Source organism: Molothrus aeneus, chromosome Z (assembly GCF_037042795.1).
Source record: "Molothrus aeneus isolate 106 chromosome Z, BPBGC_Maene_1.0, whole genome shotgun sequence".
In the NCBI taxonomy this organism is placed as follows: domain Eukaryota; kingdom Metazoa; phylum Chordata; class Aves; order Passeriformes; family Icteridae; genus Molothrus; species Molothrus aeneus.
Window position 1 is genome coordinate 21,506,327 of NC_089680.1, and position 18,975 is coordinate 21,525,301.

At 36.5% G+C, this 18,975-nt stretch overlaps 1 protein-coding gene across 1 annotated transcript in view; it reads right to left on the reverse strand.

The window, feature by feature from the left end:
* FOCAD (focadhesin) overlaps positions 1-18,975 on the reverse strand; it is a 92,143-nt gene that overhangs the window by 48,672 nt on the left and 24,496 nt on the right. The window contains exons 9-15 of the mRNA XM_066568792.1: positions 18,762-18,968; positions 18,238-18,325; positions 17,374-17,576; positions 11,841-12,098; positions 3,332-3,436; positions 2,830-2,931; positions 1,603-1,733 (exon numbers count right to left, since the gene is read on the reverse strand). Of these exons, the coding sequence (XP_066424889.1) occupies positions 1,603-1,733; positions 2,830-2,931; positions 3,332-3,436; positions 11,841-12,098; positions 17,374-17,576; positions 18,238-18,325; positions 18,762-18,968 (1,094 nt within the window). The remainder of the gene's footprint in view (positions 1-1,602; positions 1,734-2,829; positions 2,932-3,331; positions 3,437-11,840; positions 12,099-17,373; positions 17,577-18,237; positions 18,326-18,761; positions 18,969-18,975) is intronic.

Genomic DNA, 18,975 nt, shown 5'->3' on the forward strand with positions numbered 1-18,975 from the left:
AAAAAAAAAAGAAAATAGAAGGCAATATTCACACATACATACACGTTATAATTTATACACAAAAATTTATTAATTGCTGGTTTTATTTAAGCAACAACTAAAACTGCCTAGAACTGGGAGTTCACACACACAAAAAAACCATACAAGGAGGATATGACAGAGTGCTCTAAAGGCTGAGTGACATCGGGAATTAAATCAGCAGCCATCAAGTTCCAAATAAAAGATCATTGAGTGGTTAAGTTGTAGAAGGTTTTGTCTAAGTAGGTTGTGTTCAGTAAAAGATTACATCATTCAAGAAGGGACAGAGAATGAAAGTCCAAATGCATTATTTTATGATTCTTTGTTGCAGTCTCCTGCAAGTAGTCCCTACTGTGTATTGGGGGAGATTCTGGCACCAAATATTCAAATATTTTCTGTCCTTTTTACATCAGATAGCTATGTTTTCCCTTTTCTTTTTTTTTTTTTTTCTGCTGCAATGCCAATTGTCTCTCCCTCGGTGACTGTATGGGCTGCTTTAGCTTTCCAGTCTTTTAACTATCCATTCAGTTTTATTGGGTTGTGGGTGGCAAGGTGCTCAACAGTTCCTCATACTACCTCTGTAAGAGATTCTGGTAAATGGTATCAGGTAGGTGATTTATATGCACGGTAAATTGTGACTTATCTATTTGTTCACACTTTCTTCAAAATAATTTCTAAATGCATAAAAAATGTGCATACACGTGAACTCCAGCTATACCACTTAACTCGCAAAAAGAATTCTATGGGTGCATTGAGATTTCTCTCTTTTCACTTTAAAAAAAGAAATTTCTCTCTTTTCACTTTAAAAAAACTTATTGAAAAACATTGTCTGGCAAAATGGAAGAAGGTTGAACAGGTAAAAGAAAAGGTATTTTCTTTAGGAACTTGTTTTTAGTTGATACTTAAAAGTGATTTGAATCTGCTCAGCTGTTAGTAGCTGACTTTCAAGAAAGAAAGCAAAAACTGGAACTCAAGATAGGTGACAAACAGAAAAGATGATATGGTGCACATAAAACCAGGTAGTAAATACTAATGCATTTAAAAATACTCTTTACAGGAACTCTAAATTATTATCAAGTACTGATATTGATGGATTGTTAGAGCTGGAAAGGTTCGATATATTATCCAGTTAGACCTGCACAACAGTGCTCTGTGGTACTATACCCGAATAAAGACCAAAAATGTACATGAGACAAAATACAGTTTTCAGAAAAAAAATTCTATCTTTCTTTGAATAGATCAAAAGAGAGACAATTAGTTCTTTCTTCTATTTGTCATCTATCCCTTTTTCTAATCTGGAAGTGTTATGCCTGAAGTCTCTATCTAGGACCAGTATAAGATGCATCTTCTGTTCCAGGATAAAGATCACTTAATTTTAACAGTATTTTATGTGTGTTCTATTAGTCATAATACAAAACCCCAAACTTAGTAGCTGCTCAGATCAGCAATGCCTGAGTCAGTGCCTCAACTTGAGAAATATTACTCACAATTAACGTAACAGAGTAAGAAAAATAATGATGCAGCTTTTCTGAAAACAACTCTTTTCCCTTACAAAGATATAAGATAGGTAATACTTGCACTTACCTCAGCCTACATATATCTCTTATACAAGCAGCTTTAGCAATCAGCTTTTCCCATTGAGCATCTTTGTCAACAGACACAGAGGACATATCAGACATTGCCAAGAACTTCTGCAGTTCTGGATAAATTCGATCCTAGAAAAGATTTCATTTCAAATGATCATCACACCTTTAAAAGCACGACCGGATTTTCAATTGGTAGCACTTCTAAAGGACTTCTGCATACCACTTTCATTTTTATTATTGCATACCATATTTTGATTTTTTTCACTATTCATCTCTAATGCTTCATTGAGATCGAACTGGCTTGTGTAGACCAAGTCTCTATTGCATCTTTAAAAAAATCAGAAGCAAATTATTGTGCTGATTTTGTCTGAGATAGAGTTAATTCTCTTTGCAATGGCTGGTATAGGGCTGTGTTTTGGATTTGTGCTGAACACAGCGGTGATAATACAGAGATGTTTTTGCTGTTGTTGAGCAGGGCTTACACACAGCCAAGGCCTTTTCTGCTTTTCATGCTGAGAAAGAAGTTGGATGCTAGCGAGGTTGGGAGGAGACACAGACAGAATGGGTGACCCAAACTGATCCAAAGGGATATTCCAGACCATATGACATCATGCTCAGGATATAAAGTGGAGAGAAGAAGGAGGAAGGGGGAGATATTTGGATTGATGACATTTGTCTTCCCTAGCCACCACTACACATGATCTCTCTCCTGGAGACGGCTGAACACCTGTCTCCCCATGCAAAGTGAATTCCTTGTTTTGTTTTGCTTGTTTGCACAGCTTTTGTTTTCCCTATTAAACTGTCTATCTCAACGAACAGTTTTCTTTCTTTCACGCTTCTGATATTTCTCCCCAGTCTTACTGGTGGGTGGGGGTGTGAGTGAGTGGCTGTGTGGTACTCAGTTGCTGGCTGGGGTTAAACCACAATACTAAGACCTTATTCTTACTGCATATAATGAAAAGCAGAAAGTCATCCTTCAAACAATTTTTTTTTTTCTAATCGCAGTTTGAGATGTCATGAAATGAAAATAAAGTTCCATGAAAGACATACTATTTAAATATTCTACTAGAGGATCACTGCAGACACCATTAACACCATTTACTTCATAGTGCTGATAGCAACATACTAGTAGAAGCAATGTTCCACAATTATTTTCTTCCTTGGTTAATGGTAATAAAGTTTTTCAACTGAACTTATTATAGTGACACTACAAGAAGTTTCTAACCTGTCTTTCCCATAATGATGTCATCAGCCGTGAGGCAATTGCTCTGAGCTTAGCTGTGCTCCCCAGCATGTATATGGCACGTAGAATCTGAGCTACACAAATCTGAAAGAAATTTTTAACCAAGTGTTTTTGTTATTTATATGTCCAAGAACAAAGAGTAACGTACAAATCATTATTTTACAGTCAAGTACAATCAGGAAAAAACATCTAAATGCAATATCAGAAATAAACTGAAAGCCATTTTCCAAAAAACTTTAGCAAATAACAAGTCCAAGAGCATACTCTCATGACATATATAATGATCATATGGTGTAGACAGTAAAGTGTAATGTATGTTTAACTTTAAAACAAATATCATATCCCATCCAAAATACTACGAAGTCATACAAAAGCTTAAAAATCAGTTAAGCAAGATATACACTGCTCAGTCTAAATAGTTTTTATAAATTAATGACATTTTATTGATACAGTTTTCATTTTACTAAAAATCTTTCATTCTGACCTTATGTACACCAAGTGTAGGCAAAGTATACAATATCTCCCTGTAAAGTGCAGGCTCCAAAGGTCTTCCCAATTTAAATATCAGAACAGGGATCAGATTTGGGACCTAAAATAGAACAAATACAGGAAATAAATTGAAATTTGCCAAATTTGCCAACATGACACCTTAGAAAAGACAATGAACTTGTCCCTATATATTAGAAAATCACAACTTTTATGTATTTTTTTCTGCCTGCATATATGAGAAACCTGTCACATAATACAATATAATTTATTGTATTCTTACTATATGGTACAAAACTTCCAGAGAGCTGCTGCTGAAGTTACAATAAAGGAGACTCACATATCTCCATTCCCTTTTAAATCAGATTTTCTGTATTTTCACACAAGCAGGTGCTACAGTTGTTTTCTTGTGCATCTTCTTATCACTGTGTGATTAAACTTAATCTTAAATTAAATCTACTCATGATGCCATTTTTTATTACTACTTAAAACACAAACATGCAGAAATACACAAATATATATGCTATTTATATATTTTATATATATATATATATATAAATATATATATATGAGTGGTTTATACAGATACTGGTTAAAAAGCAATGGAAAATTCTGCTACAACATTTGTTTCAACATGCATTTTTACATGAGCAGATGATAACATTTTTCACTGTAAAAAGATATGTCTCAATCCACAGGAAGAATAATAATTAATAATTCAACTGCTCCGGGATTTTGCATACTTGGCTCTATTCTGGTTCCAAGTCAGAGACCAAAAAAATAATGTTTGTTCTACAAGTCATCATTATCTTTACAGTTCAGCAATGGTGAACTGGTGCTTCCACAGACTTAAACTATGTTCTGGAATCTGCATTTACCACCTAATGATTAAACTATAATGCATTACTTTTTTCCATTTTCCAAATAGGATTTGATATCCTTAAATAGAATAAATCCCTTTATAAACAAACAAACAAACAAAACCAAAACCAAACAAAAAAACCCCAAGAAAACAAAAAAACCCAACCAAACGGATTTTTGTGGAATTGACTAGTCTTCCTCTTTTTCTATTTCTCAAAATTGTCGTCTACCTTCTATAGAATCAATCATCACCTGCCTAGAAAAAGGACTGGCTTTAAAACAATATTTCAAAGCACAATCAATTAAATGAGGCTGAGAATTTAGGGTGGTATTCATTTGAACAGATTTTCACACCCAAACTGAATGCATCTTCCCACTGGCAACCTCCTTTCCTTTCCTTTCAAACTTTTGGATTTAAGAAAAGTTGAGCAGTTTTGCAGCTTCTGTTGTGTCCTGATTTTGGCTAGGCTAGAACTAAATTTCTTCACAGTACCTTGTCAGCAATGATTTGTCAACAAAATAGTGTTGAAAACACTGATGGCATTATATGCTTTAAAACAGAAAAGGGCATGAGGGAAGTAAGTTATACCACTTCTCCAGCACATGGCAGAATTGATTATTGTAAATTCTGGTCCCAGGCAAAATTCAGCAATAAGATTAAATGTTAATGTCTGCATTAATATTGAAACACAGAGAAGTGAAATCTGCACTCAAAATATGATATTTAATTTGCTACCCAACCTTTTCTTCGCACTCTCTAACTGTAATGATTTGCTTAAGCTAGTCTCTGCTGTTGTATTTCCCTGCTTTATTCATGCTAAAGAGACAACAGCACTGCCTGAGAGAAAATTATGTCTATAAGTATACAGGAAGAAAACTAAATAGTTCCTGATTAAAGAGAGCTCAAAATAAGACTTGAGTGCCAAAGGCTCAACATTCTTCCAGCAAGAACCTGTTTTGGTTAAATCAAGCCTTAGGGTAATGGGAAGGTTGCACAGAAATCAAATAATACAGGTAGACAAAAAGTTTCCTTGAATATAGGAGACCTGATAGAGGAAAGCAGTTTTATTTCTGGGCATCTGTTGTACCTTGAGTGTCAAGAAAAAAACCTATCACGTGATTTACTGTTACCTAAATCTTTGAATGATACAAGGTAAACTTCAGGGTGATAAGTAAGCAGTGGGCATTGGCTATCTTTGGGGTAGAGGTAAACATTAAACCTGCATCATCACCATGTTAAGTTTCAAAATTCTCAGGGAGGTCACACATGCTCCTCCACCGATTCACTGATACATAAGCTTTTCATACAACTGTTAACATGTTTAATAGGAATAAATGTCTTCTAATAAAATTATCCAAAAAGTTTCTTATGCAGCAGACTAACTGGAAGGCTCTCAACTCAGAGCATAAGAGGATTTTGTCAATTCTTTAAATCATACCCTAAAATGCTGTGCTGGGCAAATAGGCTATATAAGACAGCAGTAAAGATGACATTACAATGATCAACATCCTTACCTAAGTTGCTTATTTCCCGTCTCTTGCCATGTTACTCCTTCTTGGCAGAGGCAGGTTCTTGGGCAACTCAGTTTCATCTTAAGCTAGTTCTCTAGTCAATAGACTACTTCCTAAATTTTTTTCAGTTGTAGCTACACTGGACTACACATCAGCAGTGAAACCAAATGATATTAAAGAAATGACATTCATAATCCTTAGTTATAATAGCATTCAGACCCTCTAAAGTCATTCTGCTTAAGCCCAGCCTTAAGCAGCTGGCTGGGAAATCTCATTTCAGGTCTACATTAATTACCTTGCTGTGAAGTTTACTCTGTAGTAAACATATATTAAATCAAAGTTCTACAATTGCTTTTACACTACCACCTAGTAAACAGATAGTAAGTTGGATTTACAAAATTCTCAGGAAATGTTACACATGTGCTACTGTAAAGACAGTCAGAAACCTCTTGAAAAGTATTATCCTTTACAGTCTGTTTGTTTTGTCCTGTATATTTCAATAGCAAGATCAGGAAAACACCAAAATGTTCTGGTACAGCAAAGCTGCTCCTCTCTCCATCTCCCTCATATAATGGACAAAACAATGCAGAGATTAATTTCAATATTAAATTTATGCTACATCTTCATCAAAGGCATCAAGGTCCATAAAGTTGATATGATAATTCACTAGCTCCCAGTAGGCAGGAACCAGCTTCAGAACGGGAGCCATGCTGCCTTTCAACACTGGTACCAGAGGATGCAAAAGTTAGGTCAAAACTGCCATTAGGAATCTGAAGATGGGTTTTGACATCACTTTTTTTGGTTTTAAAACTGATTTGCATCACAAAAATGATGCTGATATTTCTCAACAATTTTCCCTTTTAAAATAAAACTAAACATGTGAGACAAAAGGATATTATATAATAAATACACCTTAGAAGCATTCTCTGCCGTTTGGTGGCTTGACTTCTCTTTCCTGAGCTACAGGACAACTGCTCTTTTTCAAAAAGCACAAGCTAAGGGAGAATAGCAGGTTCCATTTCTGGGCTGAATTTGGTCAGATAACCATCAACCTAGCTGTCCAGTAGGCAAGATGGGGAAATGAGAAGATTTCTGAAAGTGTACTGTATTTTGGCATTTCTTGCTTCAATGAACAAGACAAAACTACTGGGCAATTCAGACAAATGAAGAAACAAGTTTTTCAGATAACTGCATAAATGTAGCTAAGTTTTTTTTATAAATCTATAAAATAAATTTATCTCAAAAATGAGAAGCACTTTTTAGAAAACACAAGCTAGGTTTTCAAAGTTTCATGTACTCTAGCAGGATCCTAATCAATAAGTTACAATCATGAAGAGTCTGCCCACAAGCTCAGACTATGATATGATTCTTTCCCTACTGCTACTTGCTAAAGTTTGCATAATGAATCTAACAAAAAAAAAGCATGAGGCACCACCTGAACAAGACCAATTTTGTTTAATATATCCTTAAACATGTTTTCTACATGAATAAAAATGTATTTTACATTTTTGCATATTAATGCACTCCCAAACCCCAAAGAACAGAAAATAATGCATCTTCAGATGAACTTCCCAGAAGGTGCCATTTACCACTAAAATAGTTCATTTGAGCAGTTGAAAGACCATAAAGAATGCATGTCCTCTATAGACTCATAATCCTCAAATAACAGTAATAATTCTTGTGCTATATCCACCAGTGACCTCAGTCAGATGATTTAATTTCTTCTCCTTGCAGCACAGCAAGGGTTTCATAGACTGTAATAACAATTTCTGCACAAGACAATTCATCCAATTAGAAAGACCAATTAAGTCCTTCATGTGTCTCTGCAGCCTGTGCAGAGAATTTTACTTCAGAACGCCTAACAGCCCACGTACTACTCCTCATTCCTCAGCCTTTAGAAAATTCTTCTGGGCTTTCTTCTATAGTGAAAGTCCAGAACTACTACTCCAAAATGTTTCCGCTAAAACCATTACCTTGCATCATGAAAAGGCTTTTACTCAGTGGGGAAAGAAGAGATACATGTAGAGAAACATTCTGTAGCCTCCATTCATGGAGAGGATAATGGAAAAAAAGAACTGAAACAAAAATAAAGCAGAACCAGAACAATGTCTGCAATTATGGTATAATAATTAAACCCAGTGATGTATTTTAACTGCTCCATCAGTTTAGATAATAGACTCCTTATAAAAACAACAATTTGGTGTGAAAATGGGAGCTACTGTTGTGAACTCTGAAGAATTGGAATAAACATGAAAGCAATCTCTCTTTCTGACTCTGTTTTGTTTTGAAACACAATTCTTCAACTGGATTTTGCAAGGGAATCACCTGTGGCTTTTCAATTCAATATCCACAGCCACAACAATTGTGTCCCTTTGTGAACAACAAAGTAATGGAATTTCACTAGCAGCAGAACTCTGTGACTGTCTAGATCACTAAAAAAACAAACAACCAACAACAAAAAACCCCATCACACAATTTTTTTTATGCTATGACTTTCACCATGACATCTCAGCATTTTTATATACTCTGCTGGAGTACAGGTGATTCAGTGGCTCCAAAGTAGACACTTCTTAATTTTACCCTTTATTTGTTTAACTTCTGCAACATTAAGTGCTGAAGTAGTAGCTAGTAAATGTCTAGCCCACGTTTACTTTGATTTGGACATGATTCAAAGTATTCAGAATATACCTGTTACAAATATCTGGCTTTAAACTGAGTGTTGAAGTGCCCCTAACACCAAAGGAACAGATTCAAGTTAATATAGATGTGACTGTCTAAAAATAAGATTGGGCTTAACAACCACTTTTTGTTTTCTTCTTTCCATTCCTGTCCTCTGACTTCTTCAGAACAGCCTTCTAACTACTATGCTGCACACCACCTCCCACAGCATCCTTCAGAAAGTACCCTTAGGAAGGAACTGAAGATGCAAAATGTCTAATAAGTTTGTTATGATGAGTTTTTCACTTTCTTGACTTACATTCCAACCACTTACTTCCACCATATTTTATAAAGCACCATTTATTTCTGTGGAACTGAATAAAACACAGAACCAAATATAGCAATTTCTGAAGAATAACTTTGCCATCAGTATGTTAATGTTAGTTGCCATCACACCGCTGACTGAGTTTATTAAAGCTATCAGTTATATGCTCCATGCAGCGCTCTCTCTAGCTGTACTGTTATTGCAAGAGAAAGATGAGAAATGTCTACAGTAATTCTTCTGCCTTAGAGAGAGCAATGAACCCACAAGAAACAATGTGATAATCTTTCAGTGCAGTGCTACACTGTAATAATCTCTATGGAGCCATTAAGCAGACTCAGAACTAAAATAACTTGTCAGAGGCAAGACAGATGCCAGGTGATGCCAAGTTCAAATGAGCCAGACAGCAAGTTCAAGTTTCAAAGCATTAAAACCTTTTGGAGTAAAACACATCATTTAAAAGCTAGAAATGCATTAAATATTGCTAACTGGAGAATATGGTGTCCTTGATTGCACTTAACTGAGGACTAGGAACAGAAACATCACCCCAAAGAAGCACACTACTTTTCCCATACCAAATTTTCAAATACTATTCAGCAGAACATCTGCTATATTACCAGTTATACTGATTGCTTTATGTGATACTACTACAAAGATACGCAAGTACATTACATATTTTGCAGAAAAGTATTTTAAAGCCCACAGTAATTTTAAAAACTAAAAGCTCTCCATCTACATGCCTTATCAGCTGACAAAATGTGAGCCAGTAAGAAAGTCTCAACAAATCAGGTTGAGTTCTGCATTTTTGCTATAGTTTCTCATTCCCAAGGACTTCTGCTGATTGCTAGGGAAACAAAACATATTATGAAGTCTGAACTTCATCTTCTCATTGCCTTTGGGCACAAGCCATACTTCCCAGTGCCAGGGAGGACTTTTTCATGAAGGTCCTTAATTCTAAGGAAGGTTTCTTAATTCTAAGGTAGTCTGACCACAATAGTTAGCTCAACAGAATTTGTCCATTAATCTTACTTGCTGTATTAGTGAACAAAACCTTTGGCTTAAAATAAGAATAAACAACGCAGAAAACCCCACTCACATAATGCTAAACATTAATAGCTTCAGGTTAAATCACTCTCCCTGTATCTGTTTAAAGCTTCTGTAATTCTGCTGACTAGTTCTTTGCTTTGTCTCTAAACCTGTTCATTTAAAGTCAGTGGAGCTATTTTAGATCAATCCAATGAAATTCACAACAGTCATTCCCTACAGTCAGGCTTCAGGCCATTCTGCTCAGGTCCCATATTACTTCAGTGGTATTTTTTCAGCAAGTTATTGCTTTTCTTGTATGACTGTTAAACTGCATTTTGAGCAACTATATAAAATAGTTAATAAACAAAGCATTATTCCTCCCTTTCCTGTAATATGCCACTGATTCATCATCCCACTCAAAGACCCAATGCAACAAAACAAGTTAGAGATAGTCCACAAGACCCGAAAGCCACTGCCAGAGCATCTGGAGATAATTTATACACATCTAGCTAGGCACAAGAAGAAACGTGTCTTACTGGCAGCAGCTTGGATCAGAAGACAAAGAAAGGTTCCCACAACAGGGCAGATGTACATCTTACCTACCTTTTTCCTAGAGAATAATTAATTTACAAGGACTGGGACCTGGATCCCCAGTTAAAACTATTTAGTGGACATGTCAAACTATTTGTAGTTGAGTTGAGGTGTACCACTTCTAATAATTTTGAAACCTTACAGAAACATTTTCAAGAAAAAACTAAGTTAAAGAAGAGATACCCAGGTGGTTCTACATCAGTTCAGCTTTGCTTTTACATAGAAGTGCAACTCATTTTGCTTACTCCTGACTTTTGAGCACAGTTAGGTTTTTTCTAAGTGAGAAACTGAAGTTTTAATAACTACTTTGAAAAAAATAAAGTAGGCCAACAAAGCATCTATAAGTTTCCTTGAGCTTAGTGTCAGTGTCTTCCCTCAAAAACCTGTCTCAGTTACATAAGGAAATGTATCTGGAAGACTCATTTCTGAGTCCTGGCTTAGGATCACACTGTCATAGTCAGATCACACTTTTCATTACCTCTAAATTTTACATTCTTTCCCTTTTCATTGATTAGCTCTGCACCCTTCCTCTCAACAAGAGGTCTAAATGTCTTGTAGAAGGTAAAAAGTGTTATTTTCTGGCAAAATCATTCTACTTCTAACCTGTCTGCTCCTTAAAGGATTTTGTTTTTCCTGGAGATAAAATTTTTATGCTACCAGATTTCCAACATGTACTTAAATAATACAGTCAAAATTGTAACTTTTTAAAATTTTTGTGCTGTAGAACATGCAAACCCTTTGAAGAAAGCAATTTTTAAAATCCTAAAGAAAATCAAGCCTGTCTTTATGGCATAAATTAAAGATGAATCAACACTTCTCTCTTGCCTATTTTACAGATAAGGTATGGTTGTTTCTGTACAATGCCCTTTGCATTACATTACTGTTTCCATATAATCCCCTTCATCTTTCCAGATTATGGAGGTAAATTTAAGCATCCTGTATAATTCTAGCTTGAATTCAGTACTGAAGCAGACAAAGACTACGCACATATTTCAAAAAAGCAAGAATAAAGGTGTCACAAGGAACTTAGCAGTCTTCCAGTAACCATAAAAGAACATAGAGAATAATTCATAAGGTCACCAGAAGTTAGAAATTATTGGTAGCCCCTTTTCAGCTTCCTTGTGTTGTATTTTCATGCTTCCTGGATAATATCAACAAATAAGCCAGCCTCCTTCCTAAGTCTAAACAACCACAAAATACTCCAAAAGAGAGACATAATACATATTATGCTCTAAGTGACACACAAAGGAGAGCAAGGCGTGCGCACATCTCTGCAGGATGAGGGGCAGTCTCCATCAGAAACTGCAGCGTTGAGATGCCAACAGCTGGTGAGACTGGGAGCCAGAGGGCATGTTCTCAACACACTGGCCATCTATGCACTGTTGCTGGAGAGATCGATACTGTACCTACTGGGGATGCAGCCTTGCCACTTGCTGGACCTAGCATCATGAAGCTATGGCAGACTTGCTCCTCTCAGTCTGCAAAATCCAACCCAACTCCTGAAAAAAATCCCAAACCAGTAAAAATAAATCTTTACCTGAGAACAATCAGCCTTGGCTATTTCTGTTGTAGCCTGGAGCACACCGTGAAGACTGTCTCCATTTTCTTGGATCAATAGATAAGCCAACAAAAGAAAAACATGGGCAGGTATTTGATTGCTAAAAGGTAGTAGTGACTTCACTGAAGATAGCCACTTAGTAACTGCAGACTTCTCTTTCATGAGCTCCATGATCTTCCAGGTTGTATACAATGAACTGTAAGAGCTGGTTATGGGGCACAGGAGTTTGCAGGGCACCTGAGAACAAGTGAAACAAATCAATGTCTCAAACAAATAAGATACCATGAAAAAACAATCATAACATCCAAAACATTTATTATGGTCCCAATGCAATAAATATAAATAATACACTGTGATACATTTTTTCAAAATCTTTTCTAGGAATTCTTTCATTATAGATGTTTTGATGGGTTAATAACTCCCTGTTCAGAAGTCCCCATTTTATCTGACATCCATCACTCCTGTTCTTGATGAGACGTTCTGTTCACTGATGTTCTGCAGTGCTACTTGCCCACTAAAATGGGCATTGTCATTCTCGAGTATGTTAAAAACTTACATTTCTAACAATGACAGGATAATCCCAGAATTTTAACTATCATCTATATTATTTTTAAAAACTGTCTTAACTCTTAATAGTACTTAATACCACAGGTTTAAGTTAACCTGACTCTACATTTTTTGTTTAAGAAGTGCTTTGCTTCTCAGAACAAAACACTCTACAGTCGTGTCACTGAAAACAGGGAAGTAAACTCTCAATCCAATTAGTTAGGTTAGAAAGCTGATATTACTTTAATGTCAGCTTATTCCTGGAGGCATAGGGAATTCTCCTCAAAGCATTCATGCTCAGTAACCTAACAGACTGGGTTATATTTCTGAAACAAATACATATACATTCCATATTTGAATACATCTATATGTTAACTATTTCCATGGACTTGTTTGGACATGGTTCCTGATCTTCTGGTGAATCTTCTCTCCTTGAGAACACGTCAAATATGTCATCAAGTCATTATGTATTTCTCTCATCATTCTTTGGTCTGATGCACGACCCTTGTTCTCAAAGCTAATATATCAACTAGTAAATATTAATCACTAACACAAATAAAGAAGGAAGTATTAGCGGAACATGACTTATTAATCACACTCATAGGAAGTTAAGACAAGGCCACACTAACTTCTGGCATTTGCACTAAGCAGTGTAGGGTACAAAACCAGGCATTAACCAGGAATATAAGGATAATATACTATTGTGCTGAAGTCAAAAGAATTTTCCAACATTTTCCCCCACTCCTCCATAGATTTCTTCTAACAGAAATATAGCCTTTTCAGTAACAGTTGCAGTCATGGTAGATACCCTTTAGCAGCAGGAAAGTTGTAAAATGCAAAGGAGGAATTATTTTAAGTTGAATCTTTATATAAGGGTATATATATTTTAAAGCTCCTGTAAAATAAAAGTTCAAAATTTTTCATTAAACAGGAAAGCCTAATACAAGACATGACATCTCTTTCCCACTAATTATTTGCTTCCTTAGAAAAATATCTTTACATTATCAAGAAAGTAGTTAGCAGGCAGTAATCAGGTGAAGAACATTTACATAAAGATGAGGTGAAGAAAGTATTGGAGAAGAGATTCCCCAAATGAACATTGAAAGCAGAATTCAGCATACAAAAGGCATGTATCCACTCAGCTTTAAATAACCAGGGGGGAAAAAAAAGACTCTGAGTGGTAAAAGCTGTTCTAATTAAAACTGCAGAGTTTCATTTTAATTGCACTGTTTGATTCAATGTAAATTTATTTTGGCTAATAGGAAAGTAGAATGTAGATAAATGGAAGGGAGAATGCCCTTGTATTTTAGATTACTTTTTAAAAATTACATTAAAATTAGCTTATTCCATTACTTACACATTACAACTATTGTATGTGAAAAATCAGCAATCTTAAGTGCTATCTCCTCTGGCTGGAAAGATCACTTGGAGACAAAAATGTCTTCTGGGTACAGCTGTGATACTTCCATTTATTTAAAAAGGTATTTAAACTTTATCCAAGGACATATGGAGGTCTAGTGAGAGTTCCGGGATCCATAAGATGCACTGTTTAGTTGCCTGCTTGTAGAAGATAATAGGTCCTGAAATCAAAAGCAGAACCCTATGAAAGGTTTTCTGCTGCTTGGAGTTCTCTTTGAGAGGGTGTTGTTTGTTTGTGGGATTTTTTTGTGTTCATGCTAGTGATGTTCTCTTTTTTTTTTTTTTTTATATTTTTTTAAGTGCCTGAGAAAAACTGCTAAAACTGGTAGAGCCTGAAATATTATATTGATATTTGCCACTCCACATTACATTCCCAAAAGGTTTTGCTATGTAATTGTACTCACTCCCTTCTCCCTTTATTGGGAGGTTATGATCACAATTTTATTTTATTGCTGCACTCTAGTCAAGTGAGTTAAGCACAAAATTTCAGTCTATCAATACAAATATATATATGTAGGGGGTTCTGTGTGTATATACATACACACACATATATACATAAATAAAATCCCTCAATGGCAAAGCATACATGAAGGCCTAGCCCCATCCTAACTTTCAAAATCATGTCATAAAAGGTAGAAATATTCCTCACTACCATCAATGCAGAAGGAAAAAAAAAGCCATTAAAAGGACATTTAAATTCTGAGTGCTGTTAAAAGCAAAAAAAGAAGCACAACCCCAATGGAAAGGTGGCCAAATACCCACTGGGGACAAGATCCTTGCTAGGATTTTCATGGTGGCATACATGAAGGTCAGGATTCAGCTGGAACTGGAATAAATCAGAGATATCAAAAAGAAGAAATGCCTGATCAGATAAAAAAGCAGTTAAGGAGAATGGGCCAATTACTAGACAGGGCAGGAAAAAAGTTACTGATAATGCTGGTTCTCAATACCTCCTCTCCCGATCAATGCGCTTTTCTGAGGCTGGCAGCCTGTCCCAAGTGGGGCCCCTAAGGATCAGTACCAGGCTCCAAGTTGTAACATCTCCATGAATGATCTGGATGGTGGGAGCAAAAGCACCCTCACCACGTTTGCTGTGTCACTAAACTGGGTGCTGAGGGGGACTCACCAGCAGGGAGAGTCACCTTACAGAGATATGAACAGGCTGGAAGATTGGGCCACAAGAACTGTGTAAAGTTCAACCAAGGAAGTGCAGAGTCCTGCACCTGGGAGCACAAAACCAAAGAGCCTGGCCAGGCCAGGTCCCATGAGCTATGGGACAGCCTTGCCAAGAGGAGCCCGGGGGTCCCAGCGGACAACACACAGACACCAGGTCAGCAGTGACTGCTGCAGCTACTGAGGCAAAGTGGATCCTGAGATGCATCCATGGGGGCACTGCTAACAGAGAGGGATGTGACCATCCCACTTCACCAGCGCTTGTCAGACTGCACATGGAGTAGTGTGCCCAGTTCTGGCCCCCCCACAGTTCCAAAACAGATGTGGATGGACTGAAGATGAGTCAAAGGAATGCCATGAGTCAGGTCTTTTCACCCTGCAGAAGTGAAGGCTCAAGGAGGGATGTGATTATTTTCCAGTACTTGAAGGGCAGTTACTAAGAGGACAGAAGCTCTCCCTTCACAAAGAGCCACTTGGAGAATACAAAGGGCAATGGATACAAGATGCCTGGGAGAAGGTGAGGGAGAACATTACAAGTAAGACATTTTTGATAGTGAAAACAATCATTCACTCAAACAACCTCCCCAGGGACATGGTATAGTCCCCATCACTGGATGTTTTCAACATGTAATTGGATAGGATACAAGATAACCTCATCTAGGCTCCATTTCCTATGAAAGGCTAGACTAGATGATCTTGCAGCCTGGGCTGTTCTGTGATTCTATTAAAATATACCATAACTTAACCATGTTTGTTTGCTCTTATATACAATTGCTCAAAGCTTCTTCACTGGGGACATAGCATTTGCTTTCTTTTTAGTACCTTTTTTCTTGTCTATTTTCAATATGAAGCAAGTCTAAGGATAATTCAATCAAGATTTTATTCTCTTAGCACTGATCTGATCCTACAACACAAATTGACTGTTATTATGGGACCATTAAAGAGAGTCTACGTTTTTTAATCTTTTAGTTGAGAACCAAAGGTTATTGGCATAATTATTTCAAACAATAATCAGGCAAAATTATTCTCTCCCCATTTGCATTGAGAACCATTAATTACCAAAGATCTGCCAAGCTACTTCTTATGAACTTGGCAAGAATTAGTGAGACACAGGTGAAGAAACTGTTAGGGAATTTTCAGCAAAGACAACTGTTTTCCCTTGTAACATGGCTAACAGAAAAAGTTAGTGATCAAAAATTATTTCAGCCTTTAACAGAAAAATTTTCACATGCTTTTCTGAAGCAAAGAAAATACCAGAATTAGTACAACCAAGTCCTCTTACAGGAAGCCAGTATAACACAATGCACTGTAATCTTGTACAATAACACAGCAGTCTTATGACAAATCACTAAAATAGTTTCTAAAACACAACAGAAAACAAAACGTGTGTGAGTGACGCAGAGCATAGAGGACTGACATGCAACAAAGATATTTTACCGATACAAACCTCCACTGGCATCTGTACAGGCTGGCACCCAGAAAGTCCCATTAGAAGGAAATGAACTGTAACCACTGTCATCCCACTGTCTATTCTTTAAGAGTAGACTATGAAGTGTAAGGTTTTGTGAACTTTAAAAAAGTGTTTTTTCTATTAGGAGCACAAATGGGCCTTTTCAGATTTGAAGAAATAGAAGATGAAGTATGTGGAGGATTCAAGAAGTAGTGGGACTCAGAACTGGCATTATATCTGGCTCCAACTTGTCATATCACACCCTCTCTACACAAAACAGGGGTGTAAAGCAGTAAGGGAGCTTAGCTACCTCACTGCTAGACACCATCTTGATCAAAGAGATTTGCTGTCCCCTGTTCTTGGAACAGTGCAGATAAACAAACAGATGGCAGAGAAGTGGGACATAAGTAAATAACTAAAACCCAAAAAACCCCAAGAGAACATAGAAAAAGATTCAGGTTAATGAGACAAAATTTGTTAATTGACACTTAGGTGCTATGTAACTCTCTTCAGCCAAGGTAGAAAGAATAGTACATAATAGTCACAGCACAGCAGTAAGGAAAAAGAGATGCAGAGAATAAACAAGTCTGAAAGAAACAGAGTATATATAAGTAACCTTGGTTTCTGCTAAATCCTGTTACTTGCTTAGTAATACAGGTGAATTCTTAAATCTATACGGTCTCTTAAAGTAAAAAAATCTCATTTGCTAAATAAAATCAATATCCAGCAAAGAAACAAACTTTCATTTCGCCACTGCTCTGGTTTTATGGACTATACATATTTTCAAGCATTCCCATAGAATGTATCACGCAAAGAAATTCACACATGCAGAGTCTTTCCCAAGCAGCTAGGCTTTGTGCAGAAAAAAATTTTAACGCCTCCCCTACCTGCCCCCCAAAAAGGAAAGAAACTTTATCAATTTACCAATTCCTGTTTATCCTTCACACCTTTCTCCTTTAATATTCCCAAAAGATTTACAGCCAGCTGCTGCCTGGTAGTTCCAGAAAAATCCCCTGATAGGCAATCTCCAACTGTTGTAGAAGATAAGATCTGTAGCACAGGCATCACCAAAGTAAGGGCTGTGATTGAGATGTCCTGGGTTTCTGAACATGTAAGGAGCTTGTAGGCTATTTAAGAGAAAATGAGGAAAAACAAAGGTCAAGGAGGAAAAAAAGGAAAGAACATTGGTACCTTTAGGCATGACATAGGCATTTCTAGGAAACACTCCATTTGAGCAAAGTAATGGTCCCCAGATTTAGTGTATGTGTATATAAAGAGTAAAAGTTTTTTGCCATTTTTCATTTAGAGACACAAACATTTCTGTTGTTTATAGCAAAGTACCTGATGGCAGCAAAAAATACAAAAATTAAATGTAGCACAGAACTGTTTTTACTGGAATAACTACACTAATCAAAACTGCTAAGTCAAAAGCCTGGCTAAACATTGCCATGATCGTCACGCCTGCTCTCAATACCTGTATTAAGAAACCACTCAGGATGCATGAGCATCAGCTAAGAATATCCCGTTGGCTCAAAAATGAACGCAATAAGCTCCAAGACAGGAGGGAGCTTAAAATACACTAACACCAATGGAATAAGTCAGTGTAGTAGGAAAAATTATTTTTACTGCCATTACTTTTTAAATTCGGGAAAAATTCTGCTTATAAAGAAAGCCCATTTTACCACCCAATCCAATTCCAGGGGAATGCTGTGCTTATTTCATAAATATGAAGAAGCAAAGACACAGTTTTTGTGTCTGTGGATTCCTCTTTCACAATATGAGCTTTACCTAGACTCAAGACAGACTTTTGCTGACTTTCTGGAGTTTGCAGAAGTAGAAGTGCTAGCCCAACTATATACTGGTCCACTGGAAATACCTATGAGGAAAAAAGAAAAAAGTTCCAAGTCTCTTCTGTTTCTCAGTGATAGTACACAGAACAAACAGGAAACCACCAAAACTTTGCAAGATTATCTTCATGAATCATAGTAAGTGCACATGCAGTGACAGAGCAATGAAGAATATAGCTGTGCAGAAATAGCATTTTAACTAAGTAATTAGAACATTTAGCTACTTTGTCCAAACTGTTCTAACTCACTTTAAAAAAATTTTTGTACTAAAAGATCAATATATACAGAATTGATATATACAGAACCAGTTTTTACCTTCTGAAAAAGGGGAAAAAAATTAGAAACTTTGGAAATCAACACTGGTCACCGTCAGCTGAATGTCATGGATAAATGTCTCTACTGCCTTAAACATGACAATCTTTAAATTTAACAAAACTATTTTACATTTTTACCATATACTCTTACCTCTTTTAGGAGCTCTAAGTTGTCCTCTATTAGGGAGATCAAAGATGAGCATTCTCCTGTCACATTTAAACACACTTCACAGAAGCATAACAGCTGCAGACTAAGTTGTGATAATTGAACTTCCCAAAACAAAGGGTAGCGTAGTAGGCTGAGGAACAGCTCTTGCAGGAAAAACAAGGCTTCTGTAACTTGCAGTAAGTCTTTAAGCTGCAGA